The 18,137-nt window shown below is 46.3% G+C and overlaps 1 protein-coding gene across 1 annotated transcript; it reads right to left on the bottom strand.

Moving 5' to 3' along the window:
* Window positions 1-7,730: 7,730 nt before the first annotated feature.
* Window positions 7,731-17,703, bottom strand: LOC136046327 (cytochrome P450 3A9-like). The gene is made up of 13 exons (XM_065732861.1): window positions 17,579-17,703; window positions 14,947-15,040; window positions 14,590-14,642; window positions 13,426-13,525; window positions 12,814-12,927; window positions 12,476-12,564; window positions 11,595-11,743; window positions 10,980-11,107; window positions 10,223-10,307; window positions 9,740-9,900; window positions 9,104-9,330; window positions 8,487-8,649; window positions 7,731-8,339 (listed from the first exon to the last, which is right to left on the bottom strand). The coding sequence occupies exons 1-13, from the start codon at window positions 17,647-17,649 to the stop codon at window positions 8,247-8,249; spliced, it is 1,527 nt and encodes a 508-aa protein (XP_065588933.1). The 5' UTR covers window positions 17,650-17,703; the 3' UTR covers window positions 7,731-8,246.
* Window positions 17,704-18,137: the final 434 nt, after the last annotated feature.

Genomic DNA, 18,137 nt, shown 5'->3' with positions numbered 1-18,137 from the left:
GCTGAGCTGAGAGCAGTGAGAGAAGGCAGGAATTGGGTGGCCACAGGATTGGAGCATGAGAACTCCACCCCATGCAACAAAAAGCTGAAGTGTTACTGAAAAAAATAAGTATGTATTTTTTCCTCTTGATGGTAAGTGGAAAAAAATACCAAACCCCCTCACAATTAATGAGTTGTTTCTTATGCTGACAAATGGCTTTCTGGGGTTGCTTATCTCAGTGCTCATTTTGAATTGTCAGTTCCATATCCAGGCTGTCAGATCCAAACACTCTGCGGATGAGATGTGGAATATATCACATTGATTCAATATTTATGCTCTGCAATGGGTTTGACTCTCTACCCCTGCACCAAACTTAGTGACACCCAAACCCCAGCTAGGCAGAGCCTCAATGGTCTCATCTGAGTAAAAATTTTCTCCAGCTGAGGGTGGAAGAGGCTCAGCAAAGCCTGGGGGGAATTTTCCAGAGCCTTGTGGACAGCATCAAGCTGCCCAGCCCTGACTAGCTTCACCTGAGCCTCCCACCCACACCCGTAAGCCTGGAGACCATTGGAGCTCAGTTTGGTGCTGTCCTTCCTTCCCTAAGCTCTGCTGGAGGAGCGTGGGTCTCCAACTGAGCACAACCGTGCTGCATGGCCACGAGGAGCCGCCTGAATGAGATGGTCCTTCTGCTAACAAGGTAAGGTTTCTTGTTGCTTCAGGATTCAAACTGCCAGGTTTGTTACTGAGTCTGTGTTTAACACAGTATTTCTCCAGCCCACTGTGTTGTGTGAATCCTACCCAGGCTTTGTGCAGTGTTGTGCCTGCATCAGACACCTAACTCTTGTTGGCTCTGATGTTTAGGGCCACGAACAAGCATGGTACCCTGCTGCCACAGGCAGGGCCGTGAGGAGCAGCAGAGCTCTGCTCACACACAGAAACTCATCCTTCCCTGCTTACTTCTGAACATATTTCATTACAATGCTCTTGTGATGCTTTAGGGCTGGAAACACTGGGAATATAAATCAGATTTTGTCATTGGCAGGCATCGTAGTTATGCCTGCATAGACTTTTTTTTACTTGTTAAAATATCATTCATTTATTTCTAAATCTTGTCCATTATGGGAAGCCTGTTACTTTAATAACTTCTTTATTTCTCTTTATTTATTTCTTTTTAATAACTTTACACTGTTGAAATACTGTGTTTAATGCTTGGCTTCTGATTGGAAGTCCCAGCCTGCGTGGTCTCTGTGTTCTGACTGGCAATCTGGTTGCCTGCTGTGCCCTGGGCTTTGCCTTCTTTGCTGGTGGTGGTTGTGATAGAGCCCTGAAAGCCACTTCCCTGCCTCTGTCACAACTAATGTGAGATGGGGTCTGGCGTTCCCCTTGGGAGGGCTATCAGTGGTGGTGAAGCTGTCCATCCACTGGGAGAAAGCTGTTCCACCTGCACAGTGAGCCATCCCAGAAAGCAGAGTGGACCGAGTGCAGCCTGAAAGCACAGAGGGAAAGGAACCCACTGATCAACACCCACTGCTGACTGCGCGAGGGGGAATTTAAAGGCAGCTCCTTTCCCAAGTTTTCAGGAATAGCTGCAGGCTCTGGGCTTTCTAAACTTTACAGTAAGGCCTGTTCGATCAGATATGAAAAATAGATTGGATGTTTTTTTCTATAAGCTTCATTTATACTCATCAGAGTGCTACAAGTAATAATACCGGGAAATAGATTTGCAGGCAGAAGTATGATTTTTAAGTTAACGATGTTCATTTAATTTCAACTCTTGTCTCCTCGATGTGCCTCCTCCTAATGCTCTAAATAGCTCTTCTGCCTCTTTGATGTTTACACCCTTCAAATGCATAAAGACAGTTCTCTACAATTCCTCATTTTGCCAAGCAATACATACTTAGTGCTTTTCATCTCTCTCCATAAATCAATCCCTTTCCTCCAACAGGAGCTAGAATAGGATTTTTTTTTCTTTCCTTATTAGATTTGTACTGAGAATTTCTTTTCAGAAACAGATAAATGATACAAGGCTTTTTCATGACAAAGCATCCTATCATACATTATTAGCAAACACTTCCACAGTGTAACAGGAGTAAAAATAGAAGTGGGCTATAAAAAAGGATGTATAGCAGGATGGCATCTAATCTCACAGCATGGCACTAAAAGTAGAGCAGCTCCTTCGCATTTCTCTGCAAATCTTCAAGGAAAAAATCCGGGAGCTTTGAGGAATGCTTAGCATCTTTTAGTGAAGGATTCTGTTAAATTCTGCGTGATCTTTGACACTGAGTTAATGAATTTTCTCCTTATTCACAACGCCCACAATGTGGTGTATGTGAAGCTGCAGCCCCTTCCAGCCTGTTGCAGGAAACTAACCCAGGAACCACCCGAGCTACAAACTTTCTGATCCCACTTATCCCCAAAATAAACATTTTTAGCATTAGCAGTGCTGACTTCCACCAGATGTTGACAAATACGGACTAGGCAGTGTTCCCCCTGGCAGCCCAAGTCCTGGGTGTGCTTTTGGGATTGCTTCTTGTGCCCCATCTGACTGAGGGTACTTCAAAGGCTGCAGTGATAAGGAGTGCCTGGGAAACAGTCACCCTCACATCCACTGTATTTCTGAAAGCAATTTTGGTGGAAGTCCAGCAAGCCCTGCAAAAAAGTTTGCAAATGAAATTGCAAATGGAAGATGAATACTCAAATAGATGACAACTTCAGCAGCTATTTGTCAGGAAAAGCCCAGGGACCTAGAGGTTACCTGTCTGGCAGCTTTCACCCTGGGACACAGACCTCAGAAGGAAACAAATCTCTGAAACTTCCAGCAAAGTGCCAAAGATTTCTCTAGAACTGCTGCCAGCAGAGAAACCAGCACAAACCATCATGGTTTTGCAATAACCCAAAGCAATGGCAGGAGCTGCAGTGTGCTGGGTGTTGTGACCGTGCATGCTAATGTTGCCTCATTCTGGCTGTTCCTAGCCCTGGGTTAGCACAGCAGTGGGCACTTCCCTGAGATGGATCTTTCCTGGATGCCATTGGCACCATTGCAGATTTGGCTGTTGGAGTGGAAGGTCCATCTCTGCCAGCCAAAACTTGAAAGGCACACTTCTTAAACTCTGTTTAATATTTCAAATACATATAAACCTCTTTTGGCCTCTTTCAACTGTCTTCCAGACATGTGCCTGAGCATCAGCTTCCTTCCCTGGGGAGGCCGAGAGCTGCTCAGTTCTGCCACCCCTCCTAAAGCAGATTTCTGCTGTCACGCAGGCATTTTGCTCAGCAAGAAAATGATGGCTGAGGAGTGCTGGGAGGAAGGCTCCTTCAGTTCAGCTTATGGGTCAGTGGTGAGCCTGAACTGCCCAGCTCACCTGGAAACAAACCTAAGGCAGTATTTTCAGTACTTGATGAGAAGTACTTGTGCACCTTGGAGCAGAGCAGGTAACACACCGTGCTGCAGTACCAGCACTGAGCTACTCTCCTACTTGTGGCCAAGTAGCAGATACGCTCCTAATACCTCAGGTGACTTCTCTGGCTCTTTGAATTTTGTGCCTCCAGAAAGTTTCTCTCCCAGGACAGATTTGACCGCAGATGCACCAGCCTGCCTGCAGCCCTTGGCAGCCAAGCACTGCCTGCTGTCCCCTCCAGCCCTGGCCACGTTGTCCCTTGTGCTCAGCTTTGACCATGCCAGGGGCTGTGCTTGAACCTACCTGGATGGACATCAAACCTGGTGCTGGAGAGCCTCCTCAAAGCCAAAATTGTGCCCTCTGCCCTTCTCACCAGCTGTACAGGCTTGTCCTCGGGTCTCCTGCTGTGATCTGACGTGTGGATGTAGGTGTGTTTATATTTGCACTCACACGTGTGCGTGTGTATAAATATGCACACACACCCATGCTTGTCAAGTCTGTACAAGCACAAGCTGTCTGTGTTTGCAACACATTCTGTTTCTTAGGGCAACATTTAGACTGTGAACTCCCTGAAGAAAAGCCTATCTCCTGCCGAGTGTTTCCAGCACGCCTAACCCTCCTGGGCTTTCATTTCCCAACCGACTTTTAAAGCAATGTAAAGAAGAGAAATAATATCTTCCATTATGAGTTTATTAGGTAGCTCTTCCACTTAAGAGAGCTGCTTCACTTATTGCTAGCCAAATGAATCCCAGAGACTGAATGAATTTGGGAGGAGGAGGGGGCAGCAGGGGGGCATCTCAATGTGCTAGGGACCTGCCTGGAAGGATGCTCGTGGTGCGGGGTCCTGGGCAAGATCTGGGTGTGGTGGAACCTCCACGTGGGATGTGTGGGAGCACAGCAGCCAGCCTGAGCCTGGGCAGCGCCCTTCATTTCTTGGCCTCTGTTTTTATATCCTGCTGATTGATGTTGAAATCTGTTGTAATTATTGGGAGCATCAGCCATCTGCTCGCTTCTGTTGTTAAGGCTGCTGGCGGGCTGAGCAATGCAGTCCGCAGCAGAGAGTGGTGAGTGGCAGCATCTGACCTTCTTGGGAACATCCGTATCACTCCTCACCTTCCCTCTGGCTTTTGCTGTGACCTTTGGCAGCAGATCAATCTCAGATTAACGTTTGTTAACAATAAGCACCTTAAAATTAGGATAGAAGCAGACAAGTTCTGAAAAGGTTAGATAAGGTTGGGGCAAGTTAATGCAAGCCCATGTTCTGTGTGCTGGAGGTTGGTTAGGGTGATCTGTTTTCCAGTGATGTTTTTCAGTCCTATCACCTTTGATTCTGGAGCACAAATAAGTGGACAGCCCTGGGACAGCCGGTAGAGCTGTGTCGTGGTGGTGCAAAGCTGCTTCAGTGCCCCAGCAATCCAGGAGAAGTGAAGTAATGAACAGAAACGCTCAGAGCTTTCTCCGGATTTTATGGTAATCATTAGGGTAGAGCTGAAATTAGCTATAATTGATATTAAGAGCTGGAAAAAAAAATGAATCCCCTGGAGAATGAGACTCTTTAACCTTTAATGATGCAGTAAATAAAATATTCTGTCAACATTTGTGCCATAGTAAGGGTTTTCAAAATTCCGTATCCGCGTGGTGAGGGTTTCAGTGCGCCTAATTCTCTCCATTACTGCGGATGAGGGCAATGACAGAGGATAAATTCAGCTGCAGATTTTCCACGTTTCCAAGCTATCTGTCATACCTGGTAATTCCCCACACTGGTTTCTTCTCACTAATAGGAAGACAGAGGGAGGAAGGAAGGACTGTGACAACCAGGCGTGTTCTGCACGTCAGCTTTTTCCTTTGTGCGCCTTCTAGCATGTAGGTGTCTGATGGCAGAGTATCAATAGAGGATGTATTGAATCATCAGCAGAGGGGAGAAAAAGGAGCAACGCTGCCTATTCCTCCTTTGGGGTGAAATATGTCTGAAAATGTTTCATTTTTCACTTTAAAGGCGAGATGGAATTGCAAAAGACTTCAATACTTTAGGGACAGTTAGTTTGGTAATAGCCAGGCCATTCTTCTCTCTGTCAGGGCTCAGTCTGGCTTTGAAATGCCCGATGACTGCCGTGGTAAGTCACATGAAATGTTCCTTTGTTATAAGCGGGAAATTTGGCTTTCATAAAATCCATCTGATCACTGCAATCAGCTGGAATTATTACATCATTTAGGCAAGTTACTGTACCGTTAATGGTTTCTCTGATATAGTTAACCGAGGGAAGGTAACAGATCTCTCCCTAAGAACCACTTTTGTCCTCCATCAGAACTGATGCAATAACAATTCCCACATCGTGGGGTATATATCTCCTGTGGAAAGTTCCCAGCACGAGGGGAAAAGCAACAAGGAGTAGATATGATGGTATCTAGAACAGCAGAAACGATAAACATCATTTATCAGTAAAAACAATCAAAAGTAGAGCAGACGGGGATCTTTGGCTTAAACAATAGTTCCTCTGGTTTGAAGAGGAAATAGCCAAAAAGTGTGGAAACCAATGCAACAGCAGTGCAGCTTGCAGCAGGGGCAGGTTCCTGGCCTGTCCCCTGCTGGGGGGGGTGGCCATGAGTGGTGATGGACAGCAGGGCAGTGGGAAGGATGGAGGCAGCCCATGTAGGCAAAGCCATTTTATGGAAGTATGGCACAGAAAATCTGATTTCCGTGATTTTGTTGACCATCATGAACGGGCTGTTATGATAGCCCTGGCAGGTTGTGATGGGCTGAAGACAGACAAGTTTAGTCACGTTTTTCACACTCGGAAGGGTGATGTGTGTGGTTACATCTGTGACTTCCCTGTACTGGGCAGGAACTGCATTGGGGTACAGTTGGCTTACCCTCTTCTTGCTCCAAGCACCGTGCATGTGAGCTTCCTCTGGTTCATGAGACATTAAAATGGCTTTCCTGTATCAGAGCAGCTGTTTGGCCTACGTGTGACTTGCTGCTTTCATGGCAACTCCCATTTTCCTTCCTTCTCGCTGAGTCTGAGTTTACTTTAACCTACCACTACTTTTCTCTATTTAATTAAAAAAAAAAAAAAGCATTTTTAACCCTTCTGTCAGTGCAGGGACGTGGCACTCTCAGGGCTGGCTGCTGCAGGTTCAGCTCTTTCACCACAAGCTTTTAACCCCCGCTAAGAGATGAGCAACGCTTTAAAGTGAGCGCAGCCCTATTGGCAGCATTTCCAACCACGCCTTTCTGTGTACATAGCAAAACCCAAACAATTTTTCACAGATGATGCATCAGAAGGGAGCACTCTAATTGTTTTATCTGCCTTTTGGGATGGCACAAGCTGCTAACTCTTGAATTAAAGCCTGGGGAACATTACTGTGTCTTTCTGAAGAACTGATGGCTTTGGTTATAGGATTTCCAGTGATCAAGAGTCCACCAAGCTGCTGGCTGTCTGCTCCCAAACAGTTAATTGCTGTCACCATTAAAAGGACGTTAATTCTTGAATAAATCTGTACTATGTTGGACTGTAGCATTTGGATTGTGTTGCAGTTCAGTCTGCTGCAGACTAAAGATAAAACATGTGAGCATGAGAGGAAATTATACACCACGATATGTGGATTGGAAAACATTCTTTGGAGAAAAGGAAGCAAGTAGAAAGTGAAGGGGTAACTTCAGCTATTTGCATATCTTTCACAGTCCTTTCCCACTGCTTCCTTCTTGGTTTGTAGGTATCACAGCCAGCACAATACACTGGGGCAAAATAACGTGAAAATTGGATTCACGAGAACCTCTCACCTGGCTTTTGATATTTAGTCCCCGTTTACGTGGCCTGGAATGATCTAAGTTTGCTCACACCAGTCTGAGCTCCCATGATGAGCAATGCAAGGCAGCAGGTATGAGCCATGCCCAGGAGCAGTGGTCCTCCTGCAGTGCTGTCCCTGTCTCCCAGACGTGCAATCTCTCCTCTGTGGCTCCAGCACGGTGGAGGTCATAAGTTCATAAGTTCATAAGTTCATAAGGTTGGAAAGGACCTACAAGATCATCTAGTCCAACCATCCTCCTATCACTATCTCTACCCAACTACTAAATTAAGTCCTTAAGCACCTCATCTAAACGCTTCTTGAACAGCGCTAGGGATGGTGCCTAGGTCTGGCCAGGGCTGAACTGGAGGCAACCTCTTAATCAGATGGAGAGGTGGGAGTTGGAGTGTTTGTAAAATACTGTACAAATGGGAGGGCTTGATCGCATTAAATGAAGGATCAGATTCATTAAATTAAGTGGAAAGCAATGTACATGGGTAATTTCAAGGGCTGAGGCTGAATACGGTTTTTAAATAGGAAGTGATCAGCTGCTATACACAACACAGAGCAGCTCTCAAACATTTTTAATGACAGTATTTGTACACACTTTAGTTTAATTAACACATGGCACAAGAGAGGATTGGTAACTAGGATATAGTCTCACACCAGTCGGCTCAATTATAACACAGAAAATTTCAAGCATCAGTACACCAAGAAGAAAGTCACCCGTCCCTCCCAGCCAGGTCTAGTGATTTGCGTTTCCATCACGTCTCATTTCTCTTGGATGCAACAATAATTCCTTCTTTCCATATGGATAAGTCCCCTTAGAAGGGAGTCTTCTCATTTGTATTTATTTCTCAATTTCTGCAATCAAATGAAGGGGGCTGCATATTGTCACTGCCCAGTGATCCACGTTACGTTTCTGACAGCTGTGTTATTTGGTAAATATGTGGTAATTGCTTCCAGAATTAGCTGAAGTTGCACTTCTGTGTCTGTACACGTAGAAGAGTTTTCCTGCAGTGTGTAACCCCTTTGTTAGCATAGGGCTCATTAGACACCAGAGAACTGAGGCACAGTTGGGTTCTATGCCTTGGCAGTGCTGGTCCGAGGGACTAACTTGAGAACGATGGGCTTCTCTGGTGTCAGGAGTCCCTGCGAGAGCAGCTTGAGAGGGATCTGCAACAGAGGAAGGGAAAAAGAGTACTTGAAGGTAGGAAATGAAATAAGTAGAGATTAAAGGAAGGAAACTGAGCCATTAGTTGGGTACCGCTTGATTCCTGGGGTTACAGTTTGCTGATTTGAGATTGTCTCTGTGTTCCTCACCTGAGTTTCCTTGCAGACCTGGAAGGTGAAGTGCTGCAATATGGAAGTGATGGCAACTTTCAGAGTCAGGAGAGCAAATCGCATCCCAATGCAGTTCCTGGGCCCAGCTCCGAAAGGCAAGTATGTGTATGGGTCTATGTTGTCTTTATTTTCCTTACTGAACCTGGATAATGGCACATATTAGGGGACAAAATGAAGACAGCAAGAAAGCAAAAACATAAATCTTTTTACTTATTTGGAGATCTCTCATTGGTACCCTACACAGTCTAGCTCATTTTTATGCTATTCTGTCTCAGCAATGAAGGTACACAAAGATGGACTCGTAGCTATCTACACACGTTCCTTCAGCAAACCTAAAGACCACACACGGGGTCTTGTGAGGTGCCAATATTATTCTCCCAATGAGATTACATTGCTTGAAGCCCCGCTTTAACTGCAAAGCTCATTTTCTTCTTAAAATGACATTCCCATGAGCCTGCAATTTCTCTTTTGTATTGTTAGTGAAAAGATAGGAAGAGCACCATTAGGAAGCTAATCTGATTAATACTTAATTACTATGTGAGGAAAAAGCAGCAGGATCTCTCTTCTCTTTCATTACATGTTTTGCAATTTTGTACCTTTCTGGTCTGAACTCCTCTGGGTTTGGCCAGTACTCAGGGTTGCGGTGCAGGGTGTGAGGTGGGATGATAACAATGGTTCCTTTTGGAATGGTCACCCCATTTATTTCCACATCTTTCTTGCAGGTTCTCTCAAGCCGTCCTCCGATGGGGTAGAGCCGGAGGGTTTCGTTCACGGCCATGTCAAGGTAATCCAACTGCATCAGCGCTTCGTACGTGAGTGGAGCCTGAGGGCAACAGGACAAAGGTGATCAGATATGTTGGCATGAGGACTGGATTTTCCTAAAACGAGTGCTGAAACCAGTGTCCCCATCCCCTTCTGCCCCAGCTATGTCTCAAACACACAGAAGAACAAAACGTGAGGTAGAAATTGCATTGTTGGTTGAGTTTTCTATCATTGAGTGGTAGAAATGTGTACCAATTCACATCTATTTATCCGTGGGTGCAGAGTGTGGCAAACAGGTTTGTGCAGGGCACTGGTCTGCAAGGTTTCAGCTGCAAAAGGAAAATCACTACAGGGCTGACTTGTTTATGTGTGCCGTGGGAGGATGTTTCAAAGCTAAGGTCATTGCCCGGACTGAGTTAGGGGGACATCAGGAACAGAAGGTTTTGGGCTGTCGTTTGGCATCCCCTTACCTTGTTGGGTAGAACAGTATCAATTTCATCCACCACCTTCTGCTGTACGTCGGGATGCAGTGCCAGCTGGTAAGCCAGGTAACAAAGTGTGTTACTGGTGGGCTCGTACCCAGCAAAAATGAAGATGAATGCCTGTGACAGGACCTCTATGTCGCTCAAGGCTGGAGGATAAAGGATGTGGAGAGATGAGAAAAGTGGTGCTGATGGTCACGGGGAGGGTTGGAGCAGGTGTATGGTGGTTTATTGGTAACACATATATAGCTATTCCATATGGAATACATCATTTGATGAGAGGAACTGGATAATTTCCTGGGTAGAAATGACTGCCTCCCTGCCAAGGGACCTTCTTGTGCTGGCAACAGGGGACAGACTCCAGTCTGGAGCTGGGTAGTGGGGATCCTTGGAGTCTTTTTCTGGGAAACGGCTCCCCATGTTCTCCTTGCTCCCACAGACCCTGCTCCCCCAATAAGTGGACATTGTTACCTTTATATGGGTGCTTCACATCACTGTTCCCGTTGCTGTCTGATTTCTGAGATTCGATCATCATCTGCAGAAAATCTACTCTGCCCTGCAAGGAGGAGCAGAATTTCTTTGGTGACAGGTCCATGGGGAGGGCTTGCAGTCCAAGCACAGCTCTAAAACTGAAGGTGCCTCCACAATTCCTTGTCGTAAAACATGACCCTTGTATTATATTTCAGAACCAATCCACCCTTCCCATGAAGGCGCTGGGTAGGAAAACAATGTCTCAAAAGGAATTTCAAAAAAGAGATCCTAACTTCTCAAAGGGAGAAAAATGCTGGGAAATATTTTCTGTATTTGAAAAGCGAAAGGGGAGGGCACAATCCCAGGAGGCAGCGCTGCTGTCCAGTGCCCCTGTGCTGCTTACTCTGCTTTCTCTTATCCCCTTCCTAATCTTCAAAGAAGACTAGTGGCTTAGTCCGCTGTTTTATCACAAGTTTTGCAAACCCAAACTTAATCCCATTCTGCCTTTATCTGGATTCCGCCTCAGATCATGGATGTACAAAGTCCACTGTGCTTCTCTGCCAGCACTGTTCAAATGAGACCTTTCCTGAGGCATAAAAAGTGTGTTTACAATTTAGTAGCTTTGGAATCAGTGCTGAGTTACCAGACTTTGGTTTCATCTTTGGTATCATCACCCTTAAGTGATGATATTTCATATGAGTGTAGTGAGGAAAGGGGATTTGCTGCCACAATTGATAACAAGTTCATGCCTGCTTACCTTGTGAGTCTGCCTTTCACGATCCTTCTTAATTTTGCTGATAGACCTCATGAAGAAATCTACAGCATCGCTGGGAAAAAAGCTTACATTCAACTTGGCCATCAGAGGGGTAAGGAATGGGCATACAACTGAAAAAAATATATATATTGAGAATGAATTTGCATAACGTAAACAAACCCTGCTGCATATAAGATAAGTTGTGCTACTGAAGAAGTCGCCATGTTAATGACAAATTATTTCCCTTCCTTTCCTTCTTTGCCTGAGCTTTGTTTCTTTCCTCCTGGGATAGCTTATCTTCACCCAGTCCTCTCCCATCTCCCTGTGAACTGAGTGTAACCAAGCTGGATATAATCTTGCTTTAAGAGATGAACAAAGAATGTGCCACGTTTTACTATGGCACCTGTCACCATAAGTTTTCTTGCCCATCTCCTTCCTGGAGTAGTAGTGTGGAGCTAACAGTGAGAAAACAACAAGGCAAGAGCCATTAGGTCTTCTGTGTTAGCTAGGGAGGTTAACTAAGCAGCTGCTGGTTAGTTACTATATAGGGTGCACTGGTATCTGGTATGCCTGCTAAGCTCAACATCTGAATTAAGTTTTCTTCAGAAAGTCATTTACATGACAAGATGAAGACTGGATCAAAAAAGTCAAACTTGGTCAGTTTCTGCATCTCTCTGACAAAGGGGTCTTTGGGGTTGTTCATGGAGTCAATGTTCACACCGAAGGAAGTGCTGGTGACTACGTCCATGCTGTAGCTTCCAAAGAAGCTGAGAAAAGATGAAGAAGACATAGTGGTTAACTATTCCGTGTGAATATATTTTTTTCTAGCACCTATGCCACATTCCAGTCTAAATGCTTGTTAAGACCTCATGGGTTGAAAAGGAAGTTGGATGTATGGTATCTGGGAGGCACGTAGGGTGAAAAAGGATGGATTTTCAGAAAATTGTTGAGTTTCAAACCTTCATGCATTTGAAATGGGGTATTCTGGGGATGCTGAACAGCATGTGGCTACACGAGCAGGTTAGCAGGGCTCCCAAGAATCTTAGCTTCTTGGGGGTGGATGGTAACACCTGGCCCCAAACATGCCATGGGATTGGTCCTGTTGGACCTGGTGCCATCCTGTGCTGCGTGTGGGGCTGGGAGTCCCATGGCAGCCCCAGCATTCTGCAGAGTCAGAAGACAGTGCATAGATCCTGTGTAGATGCAAGGGAAAGTGGATTCTCCTGTGGAATTTACTCATCGTGAACCTGTGTGTGCACACAGGGTGAGGCTGGAGCATTTTTCCCACAACTAATATCCTGTAGAAGGCTCTGTGTGGGTCTCTGCCTTCAGGAATTCTCTAACATCCCAGTTCAATTTTCCCCTTAGCATTCCCAGCCCCACTCCTCGTGTCAGAGGGTGGATTTGCTAGCAAGTGATCTGTGTTCTGGTAACCAAAGAACTCCAGCACCTGCTACGAAGTCTTGCTGCTTAGCCTGCTGCTCCCAGCAGCTACTTACTCCTTCACAGGGATAGAGCTGTCTTTTTCCAATCTTTTTTGAATATTTTTCACCAGCATTTCCCCAAAGTGCTTCATTGTAGGAAACATCTGCAACACAAACCAGAGATGGATGCCACAGTGCATTTTAGTCCTGGAAGGCAGGCTTGCAGGGGCTACAGGGATTTTCAGGAATATTTGCATTTTCTCTGCTACGTTTTTATTTCATGTCTGTTTTCTCCTTTTTACATTAGGCATAAATTAAGCAGGCCAGAGAAATCAGACCCCCGTGACTATCCTAACCCGAAAATAATCTCCTGACTTTCTGATTTAGCGTGTGCTCCACCCTCTGTGTTTTACCTCCTTTAGCTTCCCACTGGTGAAGGTTGGAGAGAGCAGAGTACGGAGCCTTTTCCACTGATCATCTTCAGCTAATGAGATAGCATTTCTCAGCACCCCTGCTAGATCCGTGCGCTGGAGGGAGGAAGGCAAGGTGTTAACCCCAGGAAAGTCTGCAGCTTCCTTGCAGGACTGGGCATCTATACACTATGCATGCATATACATCACGTTCTTTCCTGCAGTAAGATAGGAAGATAGATGTGCTATCTCCATGCGCAGTATAAGTAACCAAACACGCCCAGGGCCTGAGTGCATGTGTGCACCCTCACCTGCTGGTGATGCCCAGAGCCTGCACCCCAGCTGGGTTCACACAGCCTCTCAAATTCCTCCTCCGTGTGTCTATGTACACAGAGAGAGGGGTGAGCAGTATTTGGAGTGCTGGCGTGCAGCCTGGCTATGCAGTCCCTAGGCTCTGAGGCAGGGGAACAGTGACATGCAGTGGCCGCTTACAGTAATCCCTACAGTGCAGTCACAGCCCCTCTGGGAAGCATTGCCGCACGCAATTAGTGTGATTTTCTCCTCCTGCACTTTGTTTTCTGGGCTGCACGGTACGCGGCAGTGCTGCCCTCTTACCCTGCGGTTGGTGAAGGTGGAGTAGCACTCTTTCACCAGCACAGTTTTGATGATCTGGGGGTCCATGACAACCAACGCAGGCTGCCTGCCGTCGTAAATCCTGGTGGGGGGAGAGAGGAGACAGGTGAACAACCCCAAATAGTTGAGCTTTCAGTGTCTTTTGAAAGAAAATGTGTTAAGCACACTCTTTCCCATCACTAGCCTCGCTGCTCTGCAGATGCCGAAATGCAGAAATGTAGAACTCGGAGATGGGACTCCAAGGCCATCTCCCATCTGTTCTAAATGACAAAGGGGGCTTGTCCCCTTCCAGATTCACTGGGAAATGAGCAGGGATCAGTCCCTCGAAGGACCAGATACTAAATGAAGCAAGTGTCTTCTCTTTCTCCCTTGGTTCTCTGTGTTTTTCCAGATGCTTAAGCACATTACAGTATTAGAAGGAAACTTGTTCGACCCCTTCCAGTCTCATGAATTTGGTGTCTGGAGACTTGGGTTGCCAGCACTGAAATACCCTTGGAGATAAAACTTGAGCCTTGTTTTTGTCTTTTTAAGCTACCAGTTCTGAATGCTCTCTTGGAACAGATATAGATTTAAGCAGATGCATGCATCTTCCCCTTTCATGCCAAGATATCTTTCTCAGACTCAAAGTTCTAAGTTCCTATAGGGGCCAATGGGTGCATTGCAGAGGATAAGAATGTTTGCAGCCCAAGATATGGCAGCAGCTGTAAAAACCATAGGAGGTGCCTGGAGTAAAGCAGTGATAGCTGCTGAAGCTCTCAGGGCTGGGTCAGCAGCACAGGGAAGTCCTGCAGTGTTTTTTCTGTTTGGAAGCAGAGGAACTTGAGTTCCCAGTTCTAGGCTCTCCCTTAAATAAAGAGAGGTGTTGCTATTGATTCTTTTTAGGGGTGAGGACCTTTTGTTATCGGCTTTGGAACAGCCTTTATAGTACGGGTCAAAGCAATTTCCACACAGAATGACAGCAGCACAGCCCTGTGCATGCCATGCTTTAACATGAGCCCCGTGTGCATCCAACCAGCACTGTGCTCACTGAGCTGGGACCATCAGGGCTGCAGGGAAAGAGAGCTTTCCGCGGGGATTCCTTTCTCCCCTTTGTACAGATTCTGATTTTAGCTGAAGAAAAGATGGTTGCCTCGTACAAATACTCACCCCCAGACTTTCCCATACTTCTGGAAGCACTCAGCGTCAAAGTCCAAGAAGCCCTGTGGGAAGCAATTTAAAACTGAATTCAGGGTGCAGTGGAGGAGATGATGTTGGGGATAGGTGACTGGGAGGGGTATCTCCATAATGATGCTGAGGGCTGCCTCTGGTGCTCCCCTCCCTGGTAGCACTGCAGAGGACACATAAATGTGTACCATGCTTGTGCGTGCTCCTAAGCCCTCATCCTGTATGGCCTTTGCACAACCTGTGTGTTGGAGCTTGGCATTTGGAGATAACCTATCATTGTGTATCTGCTCAGCTACAGCTGCAGGCATTTCTCAAGCCTGGAAGGCTGCAGTCACTTACCTTGCGGTATTCCAGGCACGTCCCAAAGAAAGGCAGTGGCCTTGGCCCAGGAATGCCCAGCTTCTTGAATAACCCAAATGGCCACGTTCCATATCTGTGGGGCAGAAAACACAATGGAGTGCTGCGTCACCATGGCCTTGGGGCTACAGCAATGTCCTCCTGGCTGTGCATAGAGGAGGTTGAATCAGGAGCTTAATAAAAGTGGCCCAAAGGATTATTGCTTGGTAAAACGAACACAGTAAAGCTCACTGCTGCCACGCACCCTCAGAGAGATGGCGTGGGGTTAAAGCAGCTGCCTTGTAAGAGTGTGGGGGCTCTGGTGGGAACAGGACCCCGAGGTCTTTAGCAAAATGCAAAAGAGGAGCTCATTGCCAGCTGGAGGAGAGGCAGAAAAGAAAGCTGGGAGGAGGAACACCGAGCTCACATGTTTTCATTGAAGGGGAATCAAAGCTATGCCAGAAGAGATGTCCCAAACAGGGTTTTTGTCAAGCTGCACTTTAATTTCATTTATTGTTTTCCCTCCCCGCAGCCCCATGCTAGCTCAGCGGTGCATCAGGAACTCTCCTCTTGATAGTGCTCTCTTTAGGTTTTATTGACGGCTTTGCAGATTTCTTCCCTCTGAAGCACCCTTTTTTTGGCAGCTCTAAAGTTATTACTTCTACCTTGGGGCCTTCTGTTTCTCAACGAGGGCCTGGGCTGCAGCCCTTTGAAGCTCGTCTTTGGCTGTGTTGAAAGAGCTCTTCAAAATATTTGCTTTTGGTTAGGAGCTGCAGCTCCCCAAGCGAGCGGCTCATTGCAGAAGGGATGTAAAGCTGCGAAAGGTTTGGCAGAGGGATGTTATCAGAGATCCTATTTGGGCCTCGGGATGGCTGCAGCACAGCTCTGCCCCTGGGCAGCTTTGCTGTAATGTTGGGGAAACGGAGGGGTTTTGATGGAGATGATTACTACGCTGAACATGGGGGCCCCAAGCAGAGGTTCTCATCATCTCATCATCTCATCCTATGGTCCAGAGTGAACAAAAACGAGGGAACTGATGTTTGCCAGCACTTTGTTTGTCAGTTTTTAACATTTCTGTCAAATGTTAATTCAGTGCAAAATATAACTCGTTTATGGATCCTCACTTGTAATGCTCACGGGCAGCTGGGGCTGCAGGAGGAGCAGAGGATGCTGAACATGGCTAGTTGTAAAGTCCCACAGTGCTATAGGAACATAGGCGAGGCTTAATCTACTTGAAACACAGCCAGGAAAATGCAATCTAATGCTCTTATGGCTAAAACGTGGCACAATCTTTGTCAGGCTGAAAGGGGCCGTTCATTATAAAGCCAGAGAATAACCATTACATCTTCTTACCATGGAGGTGAACCAGAAATGCCTGATTGCTTCTCATGTGTGAACTGGGACAGCACTGTCCCAGACAGACACGAAGTCTGAAGGCTGCCTCCTGCTGCTGATGGGCACTGAATATTTATCAGAGCTCAGACATCTGGGTTTTGCCCTTTTAGCCACAACAGAATTGCAGGAGGTGGGAGTGTGGCAGCCAGCGATCCTATACTGTCAGAGTTATCGGAATAGGAAGGTTTGGGTCAATAATGAGGGCTGTTGTTTTCATTTTTGGGTTTGTTTGGTTGGTTTTTTTAAGCGTTTGCCCCCAGTGAGTTTGTGAGTGTTACAAATCACAGGAACGGGTTCAAAAAACAGGGACAGAAGTTTCAGAGTTTACTGAACCACTGCAACTGGAGCACTGCCAGGGCAGATAAATGGGTTGTGCTCATGTGCACCACATTAATCATTAAGGTTTATGGCTAGCAACATGCTGTCTCTGCCTAAGGGCTTGTCAGTGCTACAAAGTTTGTCAGTCCAGTCTTGTAAGCAGGGACTTCCAGGGGAGATGATGTGCATCCCAGCAGAGGGGGATTTTCAGCTGGCCCTGCTACACTGCAGCAATGAGCAGCACCAGCTGGGTGTGCAACAGCATTTTCTTGCTGGCACAGCTGCCTCCACAGGAACTGCCTGATGGGTTTGTCTGGAAAGCCAGGAGCAGGAAACTGAGCTTGCTCTGGGCTTGCTTCCTTCCTCCTGCAAAGGGCTGAGGAGGAAGAGGTATGGTTGAAGCTCCCCTGGGTGCATACGCATGAACTTCTGCACTGTGCCCCTGCATGTTGCACCTCGGTACTTGAAGGAACTGGGTGAGAGCTGGTCCTACAGCTTCTCTACTGGCACCTTGCTGCTGCTCCACCTTTGCAGGTTGTCAGTAGGATCGTTTACTACCTGCTCTCCTCCATAGGGCAACCCCACTTGGAGGGGCACAGCCTTCTTCAAGCTGTTTCTCTGCACAATGAGCCATGCTGACAAATACAACCCATGGTAACAAAAGCTTGATGCCATTATAATTCGATTATTGCCCTGATGCTTAGTAAAAACATCGCAGATGTACCTGCACACGTTCCATCCTTGAGGTAAGATCGCTCATCCATATTGTCTTCAGATTCCTATCCTAGTTCTCAGTCCGTTTTAGAGACTGGAAATCACACCTGCCTGCTTGCTCTCCAGCAAATGATTTGCATGAGAATGAACAGCAGCAAGAACAGGAAAATGTCAGATGCACAGAACCAATACCATATATTTTACTCACGTTATCAGGAGGGCTACAAAAACAAGCAAGAGGATCCAGGTCTCAAAAGAGAAGAAAGGAAGAAAGTTCATTGTGGCTCTTCTCTAGTTGGCTTGGAGTTCGGTCTGTATGTGTCCATCCATCCGTCCCAGGACTGCATGAACCAGAAGTGTTTCACAATAAGTAATATTTGGTGTCCAATCACATGGTCAGGGGGCTGGCCTTGTCTCCTGAAGGAGGAGTAAAATGACAAAGGTAACAAATACAGTAATCTCAGAACTGTAGTCCACTTGACAGATAAACACCTGGTTGAAGTATCTATGATTCAGATTATTCAAAACATGCATTGCCAAACACTTCAGCTAGTCTATCTGTTGTAATAGTAATAACTGACTTCTTATTGAGCCATGCTCCTGGGCTCCTACACTAAAATAAGAACAACCAAGTTACATAGAAAAGGTAAATCCCAAAGCAAGTGTCAGAGCCGGTTTACAAAAGGCTAAGGGAAAGAAAAGTGAAAAGGTTATTGGTACATTGCATGACAAGACCTTTTCTGGCAGCTGAATTAACTTTGGCAGAA

Source organism: Cyrtonyx montezumae, unplaced genomic scaffold (genome assembly GCF_038088225.1).
Source record: "Cyrtonyx montezumae isolate F1298 unplaced genomic scaffold, pur_monq_1.0 scaffold_16, whole genome shotgun sequence".
Taxonomy (NCBI): Eukaryota; Metazoa; Chordata; class Aves; order Galliformes; family Odontophoridae; genus Cyrtonyx; species Cyrtonyx montezumae.
This window is presented reverse-complemented; position numbering and strand designations above follow the sequence as displayed.

Coding starts and splice junctions, on each gene's coding strand:
- LOC136046327 (XM_065732861.1), bottom strand. CDS start 17,649: ATGAACTTTCTTCCTTTCTTCTCTTTTGAGACCTGGATCCTCTTGCTT. Junction 15,041..17,578: donor TTTGTAGCCCTCCTGATAAC/GTGAGTAAAATA, acceptor TCTGCCCCACAG/ATATGGAACGTGGCCATTTG. Junction 9,901..10,222: donor TGTGAAGCACCCATATAAAG/GTAACAATGTCC, acceptor TTTATCCTCCAG/CCTTGAGCGACATAGAGGTC.